At 41.1% G+C, this 23,698-nt stretch overlaps 1 protein-coding gene across 1 annotated transcript in view; it reads left to right on the top strand.

Annotated features, from left to right (window-relative positions):
* Vopp1 (VOPP1 WW domain binding protein) overlaps positions 1 to 22,370 on the top strand; it is a 96,989-nt gene extending 74,619 nt beyond the window's left edge. Inside the window, exons 4-5 of the mRNA XM_026412219.2 lie at positions 3,080 to 3,216; positions 20,567 to 22,370. Of these exons, the coding sequence (XP_026268004.2) occupies positions 3,080 to 3,216; positions 20,567 to 20,757 (328 nt within the window). The 3' untranslated portion in view covers positions 20,758 to 22,370. The remainder of the gene's footprint in view (positions 1 to 3,079; positions 3,217 to 20,566) is intronic.
* The last annotated feature ends 1,328 nt before the right edge of the window (positions 22,371 to 23,698 follow it).

The following is a 23,698-nucleotide window of genomic DNA, read 5'->3' as shown; positions in this document are numbered from 1 at the left end:
GGATGGGCTCTCTCATCAGGAGAGGGACGGGAAAAACTTCGACATTTGCCAAAGTGCCTCAGACCCTCAACGGGAGGCACCCGATCACGTGTGAGAATGGCGTCCCACACACAGGGTCCGAGCCTGGCAGGTCCAGCTTTATGGGTGAGCCTGCTGCTGGGGCTTCCCGTGCTGGGTTCTGGAGTGGGTTTCAGGCAACAGAGTTTGCATAATAGCTGCTCCCTGGCCACCGTGGCTCTCAGAGTTGAGAATGGCTATACTAAGGCCTACGGGGAACACTGAAGAGTTGCAAAAACAAACTAAAATTAAGAAACTAAATTGCTTCTAATGATAGAAAAGGAACAAGACTTCCTCTCTTAATCCTTGGAAAGTTTCCAAACCCTACCAAGCAACAAAAGATTATATAGTGAATCAACTTGTAGCTCTTAATTCTTTAAGAACTACTTTTCTTTATCTATCATACCTTTATCTCTTAACTGACCTGTTGTGGCCTCCCTTTCCTCCCTCATATCATTCTTCTGCCCTTTTATCAGTTCATCTCTTCTAAAATAAGTTCTCAGACTAATTAATTTCTACAAGGAAAGAGTCAGGTGGTGATTGATACCTCAACTAGGAGTTGGTCTCCTGCCATGTGACTCTGTGCTATACGTTTGCCTCATACTTGTTATCTGTCACTCTACAGTATGAGGTACAAGGTCATTTTTCTTCAAGGAAAATTGTTTTTTAAAAAAAGATCCACTTGGGAATGGAATCAACATTTTGGCTTTATTCATGGAAGAGACCGATATCTCAGATGACGTCTGTATTTTGCAATCCTGGGAATTGTTCTCTTAGCAGTCATAGTATTTGGGAAAGTAAACCCTTGCATACACTCACTCAGCCTCTCTATGGTTTATATAGTACCACTTAAGATATTTTCAGTTGCATTCAGTGTTGAAGGTCTGACTCCACCCAAGGGAAATTAGTTTTCTTTCTTTCTTTTGTGTTTTGGATTGGGGATTGAACCCAAGGGTACTTAACCCACTAATCCACATCCCTAGCCTTTTCTTTCTTTCTTTCTTTCTTTCTTTCTTTCTTTCTTTCTTTCTTTCTTTCTTTCTTTCTTTCTTTCTTTCTTTCTTTTCTTTTCTTTTCTTTTCTTTTCTTTTCTTTTCTTTTTTTTTTTTGAAACAGGCTCTCACTAAGTTGCTAAGTGATTCTGTCTTTGAACTTGTAATCCTCCTGCCTCAGATCAGCCTCAGGAGCCACTATAATTACAGGTGTGCTCCATTGCACCAGCAGGAAATTAGTTTTAAGAAACAAATTTGTTTTTCTCTGCAATCTCAGCATTCTTATTGCCGACAGCTGCCTTACTCATCAACACCACCTTGCAATTTGGATCTTTGACTACCAGGTCTGTACCCACTGTCCACACCTCCAGCCACAGAGCCTTTCTTTCTGGGTCTCTCCCCTGAACTTTTCCTGCCATGGCACCCTTACCTGCACTGTTCTTTCCACCCAGAATGCTCCTTCCCCCCTCTCCAGCTTGTCTCTTCTTATTTCGTAGGCTCCAGTTCAAATGTCACTGAAGGGCAGGATACTTTCTTGATCTTCCTCAGTACAACAGCTACCTTTCTGTAAACCTTGTGGTGCACTGAATTGGACATTGAAAAACGTTGAAAATGGTGAATTCTGTGTGATGTATATTTTATCACACACACACAAACACCTGCAAAACCCATTCTTTCATCCCTCATTTTTCTTTCTTTGTACGTATCAGAGTTATAAATAAGTAATTGTGTGTATTTTTTGTTTACTGTCTCCCTTCCCCGTTAGAAATTAAGTTGTGTAGGGGAACCCCACCTGCTTTTCCTCACTGTCATTCTCAGCATGGTGCCAGGGGCATTCAGGAACTTAACAATTGCTTGTAGAATGAATAATGAATTAGAAGGCAACACAAAGGCAACACATGCAGTTCCTCCCTCAATCATTTTCTGTCCCCTACCTCTGATTGTTCTCCCTGCTCAATGTTCCAAAGTTATCCAGTAGGTTCTTGTTATTTGACCTTGTAATTAGCATCATATTAAGTGAAAGGTCTTATCATCAGCTCCTCTCTCCCTCCCCCCACCCCCCCTTTCTCTCTCTCTCTCTCTCTCTCTCTCTCTCTCTCTCTCTCTATATATATATATATATATATATATATATATATATATATAATGGTGCCATTGACCATGAGCAGCTCACCCTGTGCAAAAGTATCATTAATAGGCTTTCCTCCAACAATGTGGTATGTTGTGTGAGGTTCTGGTAGATTCTATGGGTTCCATCACAATTTAAGTTATGAAATGGGCAAGAGTTTCTCAATTTTGTCTGTTAAACACAAGGTCTATGGGAAGAAGTCATTCATTCAGTCATCCTGTAATCAGTTGCTGAATGCTGATAATGTGAGTCAATGAGAATTTTTACATGAAATGCACAAAGGCTATGCTTAAGGCACTTGGCACCACAGTCAATTGGGTATTAGGGTCAAATGTTTATCCATATTTAGAACCTCAAGTTTTCTAAATTGTCAGCTTTTCTGTTAATTATATTTTCTCCATTCTTGTAGTGTATCTATAATTAAGGTATGCTCTAGGAAGCATAGTTTTGTTTCATTATAGATGTGCATATAGCAATGGAGACAGCTGTTGGAAAGATTAAACATGTTCACTCTCATGGCTGTGACAGTGAAGAATGGAAAATGGGGGAAACAGGCAAAGTCTGTATCTGGTGTGATTTTGAGACAGAATTAAGACAGCATCTTCTGTTCAGACTTCTGTTCAGAAAGTAGTTGCATCAGTGCTTTGAACCCAGCTAACCATTTGGAGCTGTTTGAGACAGACTTCTCACAGAGCACCTCAGTATCAATGGCTTCCATCCAAGGACCTCCCAGGAGTCTACAGGCCAAGAATCCATGTGGCCCCATCTCACTCTGCCCTCTGACCCATCCCTGGATCCCCAGGGAGACCATGAAGCCTGCAAGTCACAGGCCTGAGCCCTGGGGCCTCCTCTCAACCTCCTGCCTGCTCTGAGCTCCAGCCTCATATCTGGCTCTCCTCAGGTTCCTCCTGATGATGGGTGTGCTCTTCTGCTGTGGAGCTGGCTTCTTCATCCGGAGGCGCATGTATCCCCCACCGCTGATCGAGGAGCCTGCTTTCAACGTGTCCTACACCAGGCAGCCCCCCAACTCCGCTCCAGGTCAGCCAGCCCCCTGTCCTTGTCTCTCCTCCCTATAGTTTTTCCTGTCTTCTGTAAACATTTATAAAGGGTACTGCCACAGAGTATGCCTTGAGAGAGAAAATTCAGGCCATTTTATTCATTTAAATGTTGATGACCAAGATTATATATTCATTACCTGATATTCTTACGTCATTATTGGTACGACTTGTATACAGTTCATATATGCATATTATTTTGCTCTATTCCTTTTTCCTTAAAAATTATTTCATGTATAAGTTTCTGGGTAGGAACAGTAATTTCCCTGCCATTCTTAATGCCACTGGATTTACTGTTGTGTTACTAAATAGAACTTGCTTAACTCCTCTATGATTGCTGATAATTTTTGGTTTTACCTTTTATTTATACATCTATTCAATGCATTTATTGTGCACTTACTAGTATTATAAGTGCCGCTGTAAACATTTTTCTTCAAGTTATATTTGGTCTTTTTAGAGCATATCACCTAAAGCAATGTGTCAGGGTCCAAGAGAATGAGCTATTTCTTAGTTATTTTAAAACATTTTGCCTTAACTTTGAATCTCCTATCTACTGTGGTGGGCAGCATTGGCTTTAGACATTGGCTGGTGCACTGGTTTTGACCTTGTATGTGAGGTCCTGCTTCCTTAGAAGGAGCTTTCTGAGAATACAAGAGAGCCCAGAGCCTCAGAGGACTGGTAAGGGTCTGTTCATTAGAGCTCTGGGCTTGTGAACAGGTGTGCAGTGAGGATAAGGGGTAGGTTTGTGGCTTGTGTTCATGCTGCTCTGCTCCCAGAGAGACGGGGGTGGGGGTGGGGGGAGGGGTGATGACTAGTTGATTGCATACTGCAAGTGGATTATCAGAATTCCTGGAGCAGTTCTTGCCTTGCTTTTACAAAGTTCTGGTTAAACAAAATGAATTAGTCTTAGAGCATCCAGGCTAGGATGAATAAACTGTGATGTAATAATTAAAAATTTGTTAAGAGGGTAGGTCTTAATAATAAGTGTTCTTATCACTCACAAAAAAATACTAATAGTAAATAAGAGGCTAGAGAAAACTTTGGAGGAGATAGATATGCTTGTGCTATACCTTATACTAATGATTTCATGGATATTTAGTCATTGGCAAACCCATGTTTTATACATTGCATATAGCTTTTTGCATATCAGTCACACCTCAAGAGAGTAGTTAAAATAAAAGAGAGAATTAGGGGGATTGAATGTAAAAAGGACAGACTGTCCTCAAGATGCAAAAAGAACAGAGATGGTCATTTACACATTGCTTTTTCATGGTTTTCTTCTACCAGATATTTTGCAGGATTTTCCTTTAAAAAAGAATTTTCTGGGTTGGGCGTGGTGGTTTGAGACCAGCCTTGGCAATTTAGTGTGACCCTGTCTCAAAACTAAAAAATAAAAAGGACTGGGGATATAGCTCAGTATTAATCTTCCCCTGGGTTCAATCCCCAGTTCAACTCTACTCCCCCCCCAAAAATTATATTTTTATTGATTTTTTTTTTAAATGTTACCCAGAAAGATATGAATATAGAAATACATTAAACTGTCACTCAAGGCTAGTACCATTTTGTAAGTACACATGAATTTTATTCTTTCATGTTTTTTGTTTGTTTGTTTTGGGGTTGGGTTATTTGTTTGTTGGCAATGCTGGAAATTGAATCCTAGGCCTAAGGAACCGCTTTACCCAGTGGAGGTACATTGAGCTACACCCCAGCCCTTATTAGTGTTGAATTCATATTTGATTACAGTGTGAAATCCAAATTTTCAGCTAAACTGGAAAGCCAAAGCCATCATTCATTGAATTTCATCTGGATTAATTAGAGAATGTTTGGTACAGGGGAAGCAGCCCAGGCCCTCATTGGCACACATGGTCACACTGGCCCCACAGACACAAGGACACAGTTGCATGTGTCCTTGGTTCTTTGTGCTAGCTGAGTGTCAGGATATGTTGCTCCTCCATTCATCTGCACTGGAACAAACATAAACAGGTGAAGTTATTAGATCCACATTTTAGCTGTTTCCCTTGAATGTCCCATGGCATCTGGGTATTAGCAGAAGAGAACGCATCCCTGTTTGCTCTTATTCCTCATGATGGTCTCTGTTTTCTGTGTAGCCATGCACCATTTCTCTTGGTGGAATCATTTGTCTCCCTTGCCAACTGTATCCAACAAATAAGTCATTCGATTTTACCGAATTTTACTTCAGACCCTTATCTCACACTGAGCAGCTCCTATTACAAGTTTTCCTAGTCATGGGTCTCCACTAGCTCTTCTCTGTCTTCCACATATCCATCAGAAAGTTCTAAGAAAAAGAATAATGTAATTAGTGTTATTCTTCTGCCTCAAACTCTTTGTTGGCTTACTTTGCTCATAGCTGCAAGTCCAGTCTCCATAGCCAAGGACCCAGGCCACTTCATACCTCACCCGACTTCTCCCTACACCTCTACATCTGATCCTCTGTGCCCAGGCTGAGTGACCTCCTCCATCTAGTCCTGCCATCCCATGGGTCCCACACCTGCCTGAAAACACTCACTCTTCCTCCAAGATGTTGCTCTGTATTGCCCCCAGGGTGAGATCACTACTGGCCATTCTCTCTCCTTCACTTTCTTCCCTGGGTGTTCTGCCTCCTGCTTTAACAGCTTTTACTATGGTGGGCTTTGGTCTTGGTCTGTTCTGTGCTGCTATAACAGAATACCAGAGTCCAGATATTCATAAAAAACAAATTTATTTCCCATGGTTTTGGAGGCTGGGAAGTCCAAGATTGAGGGGCCAGTATCTAATTGGGGCCTCCTTGCAATTTCACAATGTGGCATAAGCTCTCACATGAGTGAGAACTAATAAGAGATTGAACTCATGGTCCCAAGCCCATTTGTAATTGGCATGTAATTCATTCTTGAAAGAGGAGACCTCAGTGACCTAAATGTCTCCAATTAGGCTCACCTCCAAACATTACTGCTTTGCAGATTAAGTTTCCAGCTTGCTTTTACAGGGGACACATTCAAATCATAGCATTGTTAGTCCTTCATGTATACAATAGACTCCCCAATTCAGCTGTGTGCAGTACTCAGGTCTCAGGTACCAAGAAGATGCCCAGTCCATGTCTGTGGTCCAAGTGAACTGCAGTTCCTCCTGGGTTTACAGCCTGGTAAAGTTGGGCTTAGAATACAGGGCAGCCATATTTGGAGCCTAGAGAAGCCCAGACCTGTAAGAATTATTCTTTTGGCACATATTTACTCTAAACCCACTAAGGTACCTGCAGGTGTGTGGGATACCAGTGCACAGCCTGAATTCCAGCCCTGTGTGCATTGCATAGCTTTCTCACTGGTGTGATAGCCCATAGCACAAAGATAACTAGTCTGCCCTCCATATCTGAATGTTCCACATCTGCAGATTTCAACCAAGTATTTATTATATTTGAAAAAAAAAAGCATCAGTACTAAATATGTAGAGACTTCTTTCCTTGTCATTATTCCCTAAACAATAGAGTATAACAAATATTTATATATTGTTTGCATCATATTAGGTGTTATTAATGATCTAGTAATAATGTACTGTATATGGGAGGATGTTTGTAGGTTATATACAAATACTGTGCCATTTTGTGTAAGGACTTGAATATCTACAGATTTGAGTATTCAAGAGGGGTCTTAGAACCCAAGGATAACTACATATAGTTACTGACCATAATGACCATACTGACCATAATATATATAGTTACTGCACAAAGTTGAGGAAAAATGGAAAACTCCATCTGGTGCTCAGATCCAGGATGATTCCCATGGAAAGGTCATTTGGACTGAAGAGTAAGTAGCAGCATTTAACCAAGACTGAAGTAGGGGAAGGGGTGGGAAACTGAGAACTGGAAGGTGAGGTCCTATCCTGTCTCATCAGCCTTTTTAAAAATGCTCACAGAGTCTCCTAAGCTACAGAGCTTCAAACAGCTGCTGTCAGTCCTAGCAGCCACAGTGATAATTGTAGTATTCTTTTTTTTTTTTAAGAGAGAGGGAGAGAATTTTTTTTTAATATTATTTTTTAGTTTTCGGCGGACACAACATCTTTGTTTGTATGGTGCTGAGGATCGAACCCAGGCTGCACGCATGCCAGGCGAGCGCGCTACCGCTTGAGCCACATCCCCAGCCCTGTAGGATTCTTTAGAAGGGATAAATTTAACAATCTAAGCCAGGAGCCAGGAGTACATGCCTGTAATCCCAGTGGCTCAGGAGGCTGAGGCAGAAGAATGGCAATTTCATACCAGGCTCAGCAACTTAGTAAGGCTCTAACCAACCTAGCGCAATTCTGTCTCAAAAAGGGCTGGAGATCTGGCTTATTGCTTAAGCACCCTGGGTTTAATTCCCACTATTAAAAAAAAGGGAAAAAAATCTAAGCAAAGAGAAATAACAAAAAAATCTCAACTACCTCTGTTGAGTACCTCTGAAAGCATTTCACTCTTTTTTTTAAGTTTATGTGTGTAATGGTGACCAAAATGTAGCAAGAGAAAGTCAGAGATTCCTGAATGCTACAAATCCCACATCCTTTCCCATCATGCTGCTGAGAGGGCCTCATCCATGTGCCCTCCATGTTAAAGAGAAAAAATAGATTTCATTCATCCTTTCTTTCAATAATTCACTCAGGAAGCATTAGCTAACTAACACCAGGGGCCAGGATTTGAGTGAAATATGCTCACTACCCTGTAGGAACACAAACAGTGGAGAAATCAAGGCAGAGCCATGACCTATAGGAGGGATTGGATTTCAGGAAAACCTGAGAGGTGGCCTCCACTCAACTCAGTGCTTTTGTGGTTGAATGAGAGGAGGGGGTAGTTCTGGAGCTACAAAGGAAAAGAAAATTAAATTATAGTCTGTCTTCTGTACGTAATATTACATAGCTACTGAAGCTGATAGTCAAGGTCAAGGCTACATAACTGTTTGGCAAGAAAATCAAAAGAAACACTTAGCACAGAGAGAGGTAAGTAATATCTTCAGATGAATGGCTACCCAATTACCAGTGTGATCACACAAGTGTACGTAGAGAGATTGGGCTTAATGTTAATGAAATCTTTGGTGTTGTTTTTATTTAAGTTTTTTAAAAAATTATTTATTTTGATATTTTGTTTGTTTGTTTTAATAAAGTAATTAGAAATAAATGGAGGACACCTCAGTTGGTTCTGTAACTTAGCTATTGTGAATTGTGCTGCTGTAAACTATAGTATGCTGATTTTAAATCCAGATTGTGCAGTCATGTACAACTAAAAAGAAGCAGTAGGGGGGAAAAAGTATATGGAACATGCTCATTGGGAGATAGTCTCATTTCTTTCCAGCTGCACATTTGTAACGATTTCATTGATGGTTTGCTGACTGTTCCAGTGTCTCAATCCTATAATAAATCTGTCAGCTCGCAGTGATGGTGGCCACCTAACTAAAGGACACCAACTGTAAGAAAATGGAAATGGGGGAGGGTGTTTTGACAGTTTAATTGCTTTCCAAATCATAGCTGAAATACAAACAGGGCTGCTTCCACAGTGAACAGTCATCTCATGGTACCCATGGGAGCTTGATTCCAGAACACCGCCCACTCCTGTGGATCCAAGGATGCTCAAGTCCCTAATTTAAAATGGTGTAGTATTTGCACATAACCTGTTCATAGCCTTCCATATACTTTAAATCATCTCCAGATGATCTATAAATACCATGCAAATGTCATGTAAATAATTATCCTATATTATTTAGGGGATAATTTCCAGGGGAAAGAAGTCTGTTCTATGTTCAATACAGTCTGTTCTATGTTCAATATAGATGTGGTGTTCTCATGAATATTTCAACCTGTAATTAGTTGAATCTGAAGATGCAGAACCCAAGTATACAATGAGGGCCTACAATAATCATTTTTCTACATGATGGTACTTTAGCTTTGCAGAGATGGTTGTGGAGGAGTCTCTCCCCATCTCTAACCCCTGTAGCTCTTAAATTCCCATTCTTGTTTTTTGGAGTTTTTTTCCCCCTGAGAGGAACAGTGGGTTGCGGGGATATGGGTGGGTTTTTGGAGTCCTGTGCTTCATGGGGTCTCACTTTCATGTTTTTTCCACTTAAATGGATCCCAATGGCCTTCTTCAGAGTGGCATTATTTTAGATTTTATGGTTTTAGTGAAAGAAATTAAGTGGAAGTATTTGAAGTTATTTGTTGAAAAAGCATAGGTGGCTATCTCCTTGTAACACTTTCATGGTTACCAGATTATTTCTTACCAGTTACCCCTGATGGCAAAAGGTGACTGATTGGCAATGGAATAGAATGTTCTGCTGTACAAAAGTGAGAGGGCTTTTTGTTGGTTTTTGTTAAGAGGGACAGATATCACATTTCAAAAACAGTCTGTTTCATACAAGAAGGGATTTTGTTGTTGTTTTGATTTTCTGAGACAGGGTCTTGCCATGTTGCCCAGGCTGACCTTCAACTCCAGGGCTCGAAAGATTCTTCTGCCTTAGCTTCCTAAATAGCTGGGATTACAGATGTGTGCCACAAATCACAAAGAGCTTTTATTATAATAAATGTAAGTCCCCTGATAATTGTTCTCTGTTTTGCCAATGATAGAGCAAAACAGTCTGAGCCCCATTTAGAATGACTGTTATTGGTCCTTCCACAGGTGGAGAAAGGGGAAACTTGGGCCAGACAGTACTGACTGCTCATGTATTATAGTGAGGCCTATGGCTCCTCCATGTGTATACAACCTTCAGTCATTCACCAAATGACAAATGCTTTTTGAGCAGGTGTCCTGTGAGTTGGCACTGTGCTTAGCCACTGGGCATGCAGTAGTGTTAAAGAGCAGCAGCCCCTGCCCCCAGATTCTAACCTTTGCTTCTAATAAAAACTTCTAACCCCTTTTCTCTAATAGAAAAACGTAGATGCTAATAAAGCCCAAAATAAAAACTGAATTTTGAAATCCTTTTCATTTCATTTATATGTTCAGATTATCTGTGAAACTTTAACAAGAATATGTGTTTTCCATTTTATCTTCCTTTTATCTTCTTAGTTGATAAGCAATAGTTTCTTGTGCTGTAATTTTCTCTTTTTAAAAAGACTTTTAGTGACTTCAAAAATATAGGAAGTCCTGTTTTCTTGTCTGCTATTTGTTGTGTATTAATATTTTAGACCTTGCTTCTCTATGGAGGAAAAGCTGTCCAGTAGGAAACTGGCCTGGCTACACATATGAGACCTGTAAAGATTATCATTATTTTTTAAAACAAAGAGGAAGAGCCGGGAATGTAGCTGACAGAGATGTTTTATTAATTCCCTTTGATCTGTTATAGACAGAAGGAGAGGGGAAAAAATTATAAAATCATTTAGGACTGGTCCTAAACAAAAAGAAGCCGTACAAATTGTTTAAATTATTAACTAAATTTTTGTTAGCATTATTGGTATTTTGATAGTGCTACCTGTGCATGTTGTAGGCTAGGAAAGCTTGTGTTATAGGTAGTTGGGGAAGAAATACATGTTGTATTAATTTCCTTAGATTCCTCAAACAAATTACTATAAACATGGTGGCTTAGAACAACAGAAGTATATTTTCTCACAGTTCTAGAGCCAGAAGTCCAAAACCAGGGTGTCAGTTGGGTTGGTTCTATTTGGAGAAAATTAACATGTACTTGTCTATACTATTCTGTAAGTCTTTTAAAGAAACAGTTACCTTTTTAGATATTTCTCCCTTTTCTTTTTGCTTTAAGGTACCTTTTTTCCTCCCTTTTTCTTAGTTTTGTTGCATGTTTATCTTGTTAAATATTTCAAAGAAAAAATTTTAAAAGAATCTCAGGGCTGGATGGGATTCTGAAGGAACCAGTAGGACTTACTAAAGCATTGGAGTGAAAGGGAGGTACCTGATCTTCTTATGATCAGATATCTCTTTTGTAAGGAGTAATGCTAATAATTATGTCATGAGGATCGGTAGGCACTTATGAAGTTTCTTTCTCTTGCTACTCAAAGTGTGGGCCACAGACATACATGGTCCCTGGGAGCTTGTTATACAGGAAGATTCTCTTGCAAAACCCCCAGCCCTGCCCAGACCTGCTGAATCAGAATCTATGTTTTAACACAATCCCCCCATAATGCAGAATAGTGTCTGCACAGGTAAGGTTTTTGATAAAGAACAAAAAAGAAAAGAAGAAGGACAGGCCTTGTTGACAATAGTAACATATCCTGCAGGTTAAGCATTAAAAATAAAATGAGAACCTTTGAAAACCCACAGGATCAATGTGGAATTTAGTCTTTGTATCTGTTGGAATAACATTACTGCTATAGTTTTAACTCGTGGCATATACTTCCAGATCTGTTCCATGGAATTATTTTTATTAGCCTAGTTATTTTTGCTTCTGTTTTGACACATCATTGGTAGTGAATAAAACGAAAGCTGTTTTTTTATTCAACTCCTGATTTATAAAACCAGGAATGAAAAAGTGGAAACTCCTCTTGGGGGGATTTCATGGGATATTAGAATGACCTTGGATTCTTAAGACAATGTCCATGTGTGTCTCAGCAGTATTTCAAATGTGTAACATCTACAAACATTGACGAGCCCGCCATACAGGCCTGCAACCTAACACAGATATGCTGTTTCACTCTCTTCCTCTTCTCTTCCCCAAAAAGCAATGGAAGAAGGTCTTTTTCTCTAGTGGATAATCCATGCACCTTTAGAGCAAACACACAAAGTCTCTTTTTCCCAGTCCCCTTCCTCAGAAGTCTACCCTTTCTGCACTCAGTCTCCCCATCTCACTAAATGCACCTCTGCTCTTCCTAACTGGTCCTGTCTTTTTGTGCTCACCTTTCCCTGCTTCCATCTATTTCCTACAAAGCAGCCAGAGTCAAAAACTAAGTCAGAGTTTCTGCTTCCAGGTGTCCAGAGGTTACCCAGAGCATCGACATCAAAAGTACTTTGCATGGCCAACATCCTTCTCAGCTTCATGCCCTCCCAATCTGCCTGGCAGGCTTGGACCTCTCCCACTGCTCCCCACCTGGCCCATTCCACTCCTTCCACACATTGGCCTCTTGTTTTCCTCAGATCCCCAGGCTGGCATTTTGGTGTCTTATGCACTGAGGTTCTTCTACCGGAAAGGCTCTTTCTCCATCCACACACACCCCTGTGCTCAAGACAGCCTCCTCCATTACCCTCTCACTAGATACACATTTTCATTTTTACTGCTTATCACCAACTAACATACTTTTCTTATTTATCTTGATTCTTGTCTCTCTAAACTGCAAGAGCCATAAAAACTAAAGATTTTGTGTATTTTTTATGGCTACATTCTTAGTGCATTCAGCAAGAATTCAGTATCTTTTGAATATGAAAATGAATAAAGGAGTCAACAATATGTGACTACAAACACAGATGCAGTGCATGTGAAGCTGACTTTTAGAAGTATATTTGTAATCTAATTCTTCATTAAATTTAAAATATGAAAGCAAATGAGCTGGGCTGTCCTCAAGAGTTTTAGAAACTAATCAAATAGATTTATAGAAAGTAGAAAACATAAAATGAAAATAGAAATTAATTGTATAAAACAGAAAGATAAAATATCTGAAAGTGCTAGTGTTTGGCAAAAAAAAAATTTAATAAAATAAATAATATTGTATATCCCACCCCTGAAACTCCAATCAATAAAAGAGAAAAAAGCAAAAATATAACTATAAATTAAAAGACTACAGATCCAAAGGAGTTTAAAAATTAAGAAACATTCATGAATTGGAAAAGCTTGGTAGGATGAGAAATTGTATGTTACTAAAGATGAATCGAAGTACTGAAAGTTTCAGTAAATGGAAAAGGAAGCAAAAACTTGAAGAAGTTTCTTCCTGTAATTATCTGCTTGAATGACTACATTCATGTGGGTTTTTTTAAAAACTTGTAAGAAAAAGTTCATGAATATATGGATTACTATAGAGCATGCAAAACTATGGAACTCTACTTAATGTTGTAAAGCTATTATAACTTGGAAAAAACCTCAAAATAAAATAATATTGAATTATATTTAGTAAGTACAGATCAAAATCAGGAAACAGCATTAAATAATATTTTAAAAGGATAAACCATCGTTACTACACATGATCTAAGAAAGAAAAGATAATTTAATATTAGGCAGGCTAGGGCTGGGGTTGTGGCTCAGCGGTAGAGCGCTCACCTAGCATGTGTGAGGTGCTGGGTTCAGTCCTCAGCACAACATAAATAAAATAAAGGTATTTTGTCCATCTACTTCTAAAAAAAATTTAAAAAATATTAGGCAGGCTATTAACGTTGTAAGCTATTAAAATAATTATTTTAATAGGTGCTGAAAACTGTCAATAAAATTCAATAAAAATGTACCTTATCAAAACTTATAAATGTAGTAACAAGGCTTTTTCTTTTTTATTTATTTTTAATTAATACATAATTGTACCTAGCTATGAGATAGAGTAAGAAAATTCAATACATGTATATAATATGCAGTGATCAAATCAAGCTAATTAATACTTCCAACTTCTTAAACAATGATCATTATCTCATATTTGAAGTCTCCCAACTCTTCTAGTTGTTTATTACATAGGTGTTATGAACATAGTCATTAGAACTTACTCTTCCTGTATAACTGTATTTGATACCCATCATTCAGTCTCCTTTTTACCTGATCCCCTACCTTTTCTAGACTCCAGTAACTGCTTTTCTACTCGCTACTTCTATGAAATCAACTTTTGGCTTCCACATATAAGTAAGAAAATGTGGTATTTGTCTTTTCATGGCTGGCTTATTTCACTCAACATAATGTCTTCCAGTTTCATTCATGTTGTTGCAGATGACAGGATTTCTGTTCTTTTTATGGGTGAATAGTATTCCATTGTGTATATATACCACATTTCCTTTATCCATTCAGCCACTGATGGACATCTGTTCGTACCTTTTGAATAGAAATGTTCAGTAAATTTTTTTTTATAAATAATTTTTGAACCAACTACATATGTTGATCCATTGACAACATTACATTTAAAGAAACCATAAGAATTCCCCTGAAAATTAGGATGTTTAATATCAGTAATATTTAACATTTTTGCAGAATTTCTGACCTAAGTATTAACATGAAAAAAAATTGAATCATTAGGAAGGAAAAATAAAACTATCCATGTTTGGAAACAGTATTTCAGTACAGGTAAAAAAGATCTGAGATTTCAATGAAATGAAAAACATTATTAATAGCTGAGACAGTATTGTAAAAATTAACAGATATAACATAAAACCAGATCAAACTACAAGGCTTAGAGGAAAGAGAGGGACCAGTCAGAAAGGGGGAAATTTATCAACTGATGATGAAGATATTCTCTGAGAGAATTAGTTCAGATGCTTTGGGCTACAAGTAACAGATACCCCAATTCAGCTAGTATGAGAAATAAGGAAGACTTATTTCTTGTGATCAAAAGTCAAAAAGAATAAGGCTCCTGATCTAACTCCATGGCTTAACAGCATCTTCAGGGCCCCCAGTTCCCTCCATCTGTCCATGCTGACTGCCCCAGCTCTTCACTCACTAGGCCCCTCCCTGGCTGAAGGACAGCTGCTTGGTTCTTACAGATACAGCAATGCCCAGTGGAAGAAGACTGCCTTGAGCAAGTTGTGAAATTTATTTGTGCTTCAACTTTGGCTCTGTGAGATGGGAATAAGTAATTGGAATCTCACATTACTATAGGTCTTGAATGACATGATACCTGTGAGACACTTGTATTTGTCAAGAAACTCTCCTTAGCAGTACTGGTGCTTGTCCTTCCTTCTTGCTCTGAGAAGCACTTTGTCAGAGTTAAGGCAATCTGAATGCTCTCCCGCAAACCAATCAGTTCTTAGTTGGGTGAGTCTTTTATTTTTCCTCACCCATTTTCTTTCCTTCAATTTTCAAACTATTCTTCTCTTTAGCAAAAAAAATAAGATTCGAGGCCCTTCTCTTTGCCATTTATCTTACTTTCCACGCAAACAATAGGGCCCTGTTTTTGTCTAGTCTTTCTCCATGCTTCAGATCCCTGGGACTTAATTTTCATGACAGATGTATTTGTTTCTAGCATTAACCTCACTATACAATTTTGTCCTTTGGAATCAATATATGGGCTTCATTTGGAATTGTTCAAGCTTTTGTTCTTACCATCCTTTTCTTGTGATATGGAGTTGACTAAAGGTGATTTTTAAGGTGCTGTTGGTTCCAGAGTTATGTGCCACAGAATCATTTCTATTTGGGGGAATGTCTTTTAAATGTACTCTCTGAAGCCTGGAGGCCTCACTTGTCCTATCTCCATGGGTTTTACACATGCAACGAAGGTTTCCTGCCTTTACTTCTAAATGAGTCTCTCTGCATAAGCAAGAACTGGGTCCATCTTCTCTCTGTGGGACCTGAATGGTAAACTTGGCCAGTGTCTTATCCAGAGTTCGACTTTTAGTCAAATGAGAAGAAATCTGGTGAATCCCTGGATCATGAACATCTTCTTGAAGAGTCCCTGCCTCTGTCTGAGCTGATTATCTTCTTGCCTTATTGCCCACCTCTGGCTGGGGATCCCTCAGCTGCTCACCCCAGGGGGACAGCATCTGTCTCTGCTGCCCTCTATCTTCAATCACAGGTTTTCCAGCATTTCAGCATGTTCCATCCCTATGGTTGCTGAGTTTTTTCACTAAAGGGTTCATGTTCTTGACAAATACATAATTTATCCACCTCCTATCCGTTCTGTTTCTTTTGTATTCCAAGTGTTTCTCCATGTTCAAATATTTAATCCCATCTTGCCACTCCTGCAAAATCCATGAGTCATGACTCCAGTATGAGTGAGTGGCTGTACTGCAGGGATACTACAGACACAGTCCAAGCGACATCTCTGGTACAATGACCACGGTCTTCCCCACCCTTATCCATGATGGGGAGATGGGGTGACTCCTCGAACTCCTCTGGTCCTTGGGAGCAACAGGCTTGGTATAGATGGGAGCCGTTTCCTCCTGTCATAGCAGCAGTGTGTCTCAAGAACTTCCAAGTGTGGCCAGCACAATACAACAGAGACAAAGCCCAAATCCAAATCACTTTTCATCCCCTTTTCAATCATTCATCCTCTATATTTGTGGAACATCTACCATTGCCAGGTGCTATTCTGGCTCTGAGGGAACCAGGATATATCCTGTCCTATTCTCATGTGTTGAAAGCTCAGAAGATCATACCGGACTGCGGTGGTATGACATAAATAGGTTGTTCCAGATGTGTTGGGTTCCTGCTGCAGCCAAGAAGCAGGTCATAGACAGTACGAGGTTGCTTCTTGGAGTTGGTGATTCCGAGCTGGGACTTAAAAGGTAAATGAGAAATAGCTTGATGGGAAGTTGGGGAAAAGGAATGTGCAGGGGAGGACTGGCATTCCAGGAGGGAGGAGTGCTTGGATGTTGAGCCCTCATGAGGTGCTTTCTATGAGACCTGGAGGGCAAACAAGCTACAGGCAATTTGGGTAGTGTTCGGATATAAAGAATAAAGCAGGACCATGAAAAGTAAGACTCAACTCTGAAGTGGACAGGAACTTGACTGTGGAAGGTCTTTATCCCTCAAGTAACCCCATGAGTAACTGGGTAAATATGGTGTCACCACCCCAGAATGGGGCTGGGCATAGGAAGATGAGCTGGCCAAATGATGGGGGAAGAGATGCATTCAAGTGTCTCCTGTGATGTGTTGAGTACCTGCCTCAATCTTCAGGTGCAGCCTGGGCAACAGGAGACAGATGCAGAAAGTCAGGAGGTGGACCCTGATTCAAACTAAGAACATGGGCAGTTTGGAGAGTGAAAAATCACACACTAACTCAGAGCGGGGCTAGTTGTAAAGACAGGTGAAACCTAAGGGAATAGGAGCTCCATTGAGAATTGGTGCAGCTTCGGGCTGGTACCTCTCCCTCGCTCACATGCCCCATGCCCTCTCAGGCTGCCTCTTCCTCTTCCTGTTTTCATCCATTCCTCTGCTGCCATTCAGATTCTTCACATCCTGGGAGCAGATTAACCCACTTTCTCTTCCCTGGTGTCTGGGCAGTCAACTGTGGTCAAAAGTAGCAGTCATTTCCAGGAAGGAGGGTTGCCTGGCTGTCCCTTTGGCAAGGCCAGTGGTGGAAGAGTCCCACTTAGGAAGGCCATTGTCCATTAACTTCCTTAACATATTCTTATCAGTCCTTGTGAACCTGGAGTTCCCTCCCAAATCATGCAAATCTCAAAATGAGGAAACAGATGACAGCACTGAAGAAAAAAAAAATACAACTTGAGCATCTTCTGGGGACATTATGGGCCCGGGCCACACAGCCCTAATCCTTGAATGGTCTGCAGTCTTCTCTGGTTCTTCACCCCTCTCTCCCTCTCTGGCCTGGGCCGCTTCTCCCACTTCACCCTCCTTTTATGAGAAATCCATTTGACAGTGGAAGAATCTGGTTTCATCCACTGCTGGATTCCAATACTGGTGTGTGTGACCTTGGATGTCACTAAGCCTCACCCCCATCATCTCCCACAATCTGTATCCTGTCCCTGCAGTACTAATGCAAAACAGGTTAAGGTTATGGACACTTACTCTGTGAGGAACAGTTGGGGGGCAGCATGCTCTGCCCTTGGCTCACACGCCTTTCCCAATCCTTTCCCCTTTGTCTCCCAGAGAAACAGTCTTCTGTAACTCCAACTTCTTCACACAATGCTCTATATATTTTCTATAACCAAACTATCTGCCACAGACTTTAAAAACTGAAGTGCTAATTCTTTTCTCTCAGAATATGTGACCTATAGGGAAGATGGTGGTGTCCCTTGGCTCCTGGGTATGTATCACCCCCATGTAGAATGTCCCTTTCGTGTGGAATCTCATTCCTGTTGGCTGTTGCTCCTGATCACTTTTTTTTTTTTTTTGTAAACATTTGTGACCATTATGTACTCCTCCCTTCTTCTGTGAGGACTGCACAAATCTGTTTGTTCTTTGCCCTCTCATGGTCAACAAATGAATAATCTGGCACCTGCTTCCACTCCAGATAGAGGCTGGCTGCTCTGAGTACACTGTTCTTCCTCCTGCACACTGTGGGCTCTCCTGGGCTCAACCTGTTCTTCTTCAGACCATACCCTATGCAGATTCTCTACCCATTTGAAATGTATTCAGCATCTTCCAGTACAGCAGGGTCTGGGGCTCAGCAATGGGGTCCAAGAGCTTTGTGCAGATGGATTCCAATGCTGCACTCATGAGCTTATATTCTTCCCCAAAATGCTTTTTGTCTCTCCTATATATCTGCCCTACACCCTGTATACATACTCACAGATTTCCCATCCTAACAATGCATCTTCCTTGTTTAACTACCACCTATCTTATCTACTCATAACCCCTTAACCCTGAAATTGCTTTTCTTCTACTGTCATTTCTATCTTAAAAATTCCCCTTTCCTTGTGCTTCCATGACACAATGCCTAGTTTCCTACTTTTTACCATTTCTTCTCGGTTGCTTTTACATCCTTCTCATGAACCTTAAATATTTTATGTTCTTTTCCTGTCTTGAATGTTAATCTTTCCCACAACTTTCACCTCAGCTGTCATCTTTTATCCCTCCTACACACTTCTGTAGTGCTTTTAATCCATACCCGTGTTTTTGTTTGCACATTTATACCAAAAGCTCCAGTGCTGCCTTGACCTTGACAGAACCAGTGTGGAATTTTTCATCTGTCCTGCCCTTCTCGTGTATTGGTGAACTGCCTCTTTGAGGCCAGAAATCAAGGCCCTTTCTTTTTAGATCATGTCTCCATCCTGGCTTTCCACATTGAGTTAGCCCCAGGTTAAGTCCTTGGTTAGCTCTTCCCATTATCTTTCTTGCCCTCTCTTCTCTATTTCTTCTGAAAAGTATTCAAAGGTCTACATTTGAACTGGCTTGTCCAAAGTATTACAATGGCCTCTTTTTTTTCAAATCATTAACTTTTTAATGATACAACATATAAAAGTATCCAGATATAAATAAATTATAATCTCTGCCCTTGAGAAACTCATGGTCATGGCTAGTAACACATCCAAAGGCAGCTGATGAGATATACCAGTGGGAGCATGTGCCATCCGTAGGGTCATACCAGTGCAGGATGAGGCAGTCCTTGATAAAGGTGGCCTCTGGTTGCCTGCCATTCTTGATGACACCCTAGATACATGTTTGGCCTGTGTTTCTGTTCCACATTCTCTATTTCAGCACATTTGTAGAAGTCTAAGATCTACAGAATTCCAGCTTGGGAGGTTTGGGACATCTTACATACTTTGATGGGCATCTTTGTAGAAATCTCTTTTATTCAATTAAATGATCAGAGGGATATTTGCCCTTTAAAAAAAAAAAACCTACACAATATTTACACAGGGACAGCTTCTCTGATACTTGGAAATCTCCCTTTACTTAAGTAAAGGCTCATTCAAAGAGACCAGACTGCACCCACAAACTTTTATTTTCATTTCTTAATTCTGTAATTATATCTATATTTTTATCCACATGATCAAAGTAATCAACACTAAAACCAGCTCTCTGAGTTAGGGCCAGTTTGGGGCAGGGTGACCAGCCTATTTGCTGCTCTTACCTTCTCTAGATAGCCATATATCATACCCAGGTTGGGGTGTCAACCAGCATTTTAGATCCTCAGGCTTGGAGAAGAAAATCTGTGGCAGCATCCAGGGGAAATAGAGATTCCATAGATTCAACAACCCCTGTGCTGCCATCGGCATGTGCCCTGTAGGTTTTCTCCTGACTGTGAACTTGGGCTCTTCTAGATAACAGGTAGGTAGTCCCTGCTCCCATAAAATGCGAACTGAGGCAGGGAAAAATGGAGATCTTACATCAGAAATAGTCACTAGCAAACTGTGTGTTCACAGGGTTGATGGGGCTGCCTGTGTTAATCCTGTGCTAGGAGTTGGGAAACCGATGTTCCAGTTCTTCTTGCAATGAGGGAACATGTCCTATACCTTACTGTGACCCGTTTACCTCCTAAGGTGTACAACAGCCCTCTCAATTCCTGATCTTTTAGCACATGCTTCACTAGCTCTTCGCAGATCAGCATTTAGTTTCCTGTTAGAGAAACCTGAGCCTCCACCAATATCGCCTCCTTCCGTCATGCTTCCTTATAACTTACCCATGCTGTCACAGTTTATGTGTCACTTGTCAATGTCCCCCTCCAGTGGAGTTGAGGCCCATGAGGAGGGGGCCCCATGTGTTGCTCTTGTTTATTACCATATACCAGATGCCCCCTCTCTCTGAGCATATAGAGTACTAGATGTACGTCAGTTGAGTAAATGATATTGAGCTATACCCCTAGCCAAGAATTTTCTCTTTTGTGCTCACATATGATTGTCTGTCTTTCAGGAGCCCAGCAGCCGGGGCCGCCATATTACACCGACCCTGGAGGACTAGGAGTGAATCCTGTCGGGAATACCATGGCAATGGCTTTCCAGGTCCAACCCAATTCACCCCAGGGAGGCACAGCCTACCCACCCCCTCCTTCCTACTGCAACACACCCCCACCCCCCTATGAACAGGTGGTGAAGGACAAGTAGCAAGAGAATGCTCGTTGGAGGTGGAGAGGTGGGACGGGGCTCTTCACCAGGCCCTTCCCATCCCCATGGATGTTCCCATCCCCATTGAAGTTCACTTCCAGGGACGGTCCAAGGGCAAACTCCTCTTTGATATCTTCAAAGCAAGCACAGCTCCCTTTCAAGTTTTCCATGGAGGACAATATTTGAATTCACACTGTGTCTCCTCTGTTGCTTCTGTTTCTAATGTAATCTGTGCTCTCTAGCAGTGTGGCAACAACCCCAAGGGTTAACATTCTTGGGTGGTGTGGCCAGATCTTCAGGAGAGACTAAAAGGAAGAGGAAGGCAGAGCCAGCCTGTGAGAGGGACCGATGGAGGAGCCAGCCCAGGCGAGCCCTGCAGGCAGCAGGCAGCACAGCCCATGAAGCCAGATGAGGTTGGGCAGGGTGGCTGCCAGCCATCAAAGCCCATTTTTCCTCTTCCAGAAGCTGTTGGAGAAATATGCAAGGGGGAAAAGACTCTTGACACTTTTTTTTAATCTCTCACATCCTGAAGATAGGCTTCCTTCTGCCTAAACAAGGAACAGCCGAGTGCTGCCGCTTCCACCTCCAGATGGATCTGAATCAGGCTCACGTTGGATGTCTGCGGTTATCTGAAGATCAATAAAGTTATTTAAATTTATGGGAAATTGATCCCTACTCCAAACTGGGACATTTCATTTTATAAGCCCTTGTTCTGACTTGGGGAGAAAAATATATCCCCGTTTTTAGTGCATTCTTGGAAGTACATGTGTAGTGTCCTGTCCTTTGAGATCAGATAGGGAGTGTGTCCTCCCTGGATGCCAGTGCCCAGAGGGCTCTTGCATCCTTCCCCAAGGCAGCTGTGGGTGGATTTGATGGGCACTTTCAAAGCAGAAGGACACATCTGGCTGGGAAATCACATCAACCTTCAGAGGGAGAAAAAACAGCCAACATGCCCAGCAAGGCACAGCCAGCCTTGTTGAACCAGAGAGGGAGGCAGTTGTGTCTGATCTGAGCAGTAGTGTGCTGGGCTCTGAAGATAGGGAGCTTACTGAGAAAGATGGAAAAAGTACTGATTTCATTTACTGACTATGTGATCAAAAATAGAATAAAGAAGATGTTAGAAATGCAAATCCCCAGAGGAGAATCCTATCTTGCCCCAGGGTCTTATAGTAGTTGCAGGTTTTGTTGACAGATAGCAGGGAGTTCTGTTCCTCTGCGTAGTTAGCAGTGTTGACATGTATTTAAACCCAGATTGAGACCTGCCCGTGTCGTGTGTACTAAGAGCAAAGCAGCGTAGCAAAGATACCTAGATTACTCTGTGTGTAGTATCATGGGGAGTGGGGCTGGTGGGGGGTGTTGCTTATTTTTTAATTGACCTAGTCAAAGCCTCTTAAGAAATTGCTACTCATTGAACTTTGTGCATCAAGATGTCTCTCAGGAGCAGATGTGGGATGGTTTTCATTCCCCCAGATCAAGAAGCACAGTGTCTTTGCTCTGCTGGGGTATTTATGTGAGATGAAGGGGTGAGGAAAAGCAGTGGGGCTCAAGTAACTGTGCGGACTTACTCTAAGGACAGAGAATGTGGGGACCTCCAGGGAATTCCACGGGAAGTGCCCGGGACCAAAAACCAACACCCTGGGGACCAATCTATGGACACAGATGATGCTGCCTGTGTCTTTGACCCTTGCCACCCTGTGTGACCTCTGACCTCCTGTCCTTGACTGCAGTACCTCCCCATGCTCCAGTCCTCGATTTCAATGAAGCAACAAAGCACAATGTCTGCTGTTTACAACTGAGACAACTACATGGGTCCAAACAATTCCTCTTCCTCCAGGTCATTTGTTTTACATTTTTAATTTCTCCCATTACTTTTTTTTAAAAAATAAAAAAGCACTCAGCACTGTCCCTGGAATTGGATCAGAGTGCAGCTGAGTGAGGCACCCAGTGCCCACAACTAAATTTTGTTTATCTTTTTCAACAACTGGTAGGGCTCAACAATTTTATATTCCCATGTTCATGTAAGATTTGTTTCCCATTGAACTTGGGTTAGACTCCTGTGCATTGAGCACTGACACTGTCCATGGAAGTTCCACTTCTGCTGACATTTCCTGGCCACCCTCATTTCCTTTGTGCTGCTGGTGGTTGGTGACCACTTCTTAGACTGATTCCAGCTCCTGGTGCGTTGAAGTCCTGTAGAGTGGGTGGTTAGGAGTAAACTTTAGGCAGACCTGTGCATGCTTTTCCTCTGCAACACTTGGCTCACATCTTTTTTTGTTGTTGTTCTCTTTTGATAGGGTCCTATTTCCTATGTATGCACAATAAAAAATAAATTTGGGCATGTACTGTGATTCTTTTGCTGGGGAGTAGGAAAGAGTGTAGAAATGAAGTTTCTAATGAGAAAGGATGTGTGGCGGGTCATGAGTTCAGCCATGTGTGGTAGGGGTGAGGGTGGATGATGCGCCTATTAAAGGAAGAACCGGAAATTAGGTATTATTATCAAGGAATATATTCTTCTTAGGTAGGTCTGCCTTTACTTTAAAATTCCACTCTACATGGTTAAAAATTGTACTTCTCTCATAGATACTACCTAAGGATATAACTTGTATAGTTAAGCTGCAATGGCACCATATAGCAATTTTAAAGGTCTCCATAGTTTTTCCTTATATTATTATACTGGTGTATTTATCTTTAAAGGGTGATGTAAAATGACCCATTTCATGATAAATCTAACTTGGGATATAGGGGCAGCCCAAAAGTAATGTATGGATATAAAATGACCTTAAGACTATACAGGTGCTGGACTCAGTGACACATGCCTATAATCCCAGCCACTTGGGAGGCTGAAGAAGGAAGACTGCAAGTTCAAGACCAGCCTCAGCAACTCACCAAGGCCCAAGTAACTTAACTTTTAAAATTTAAAAAAAAAAAAAAAAGAGCTGGG

Source organism: Urocitellus parryii, chromosome 3 (genome assembly GCF_045843805.1).
Source record: "Urocitellus parryii isolate mUroPar1 chromosome 3, mUroPar1.hap1, whole genome shotgun sequence".
Classification (NCBI taxonomy): domain Eukaryota; kingdom Metazoa; phylum Chordata; class Mammalia; order Rodentia; family Sciuridae; genus Urocitellus; species Urocitellus parryii.
The sequence above is the reverse complement of the archived record's forward strand: the minus strand, read 5'-3'. Positions and strand labels throughout refer to the sequence as shown.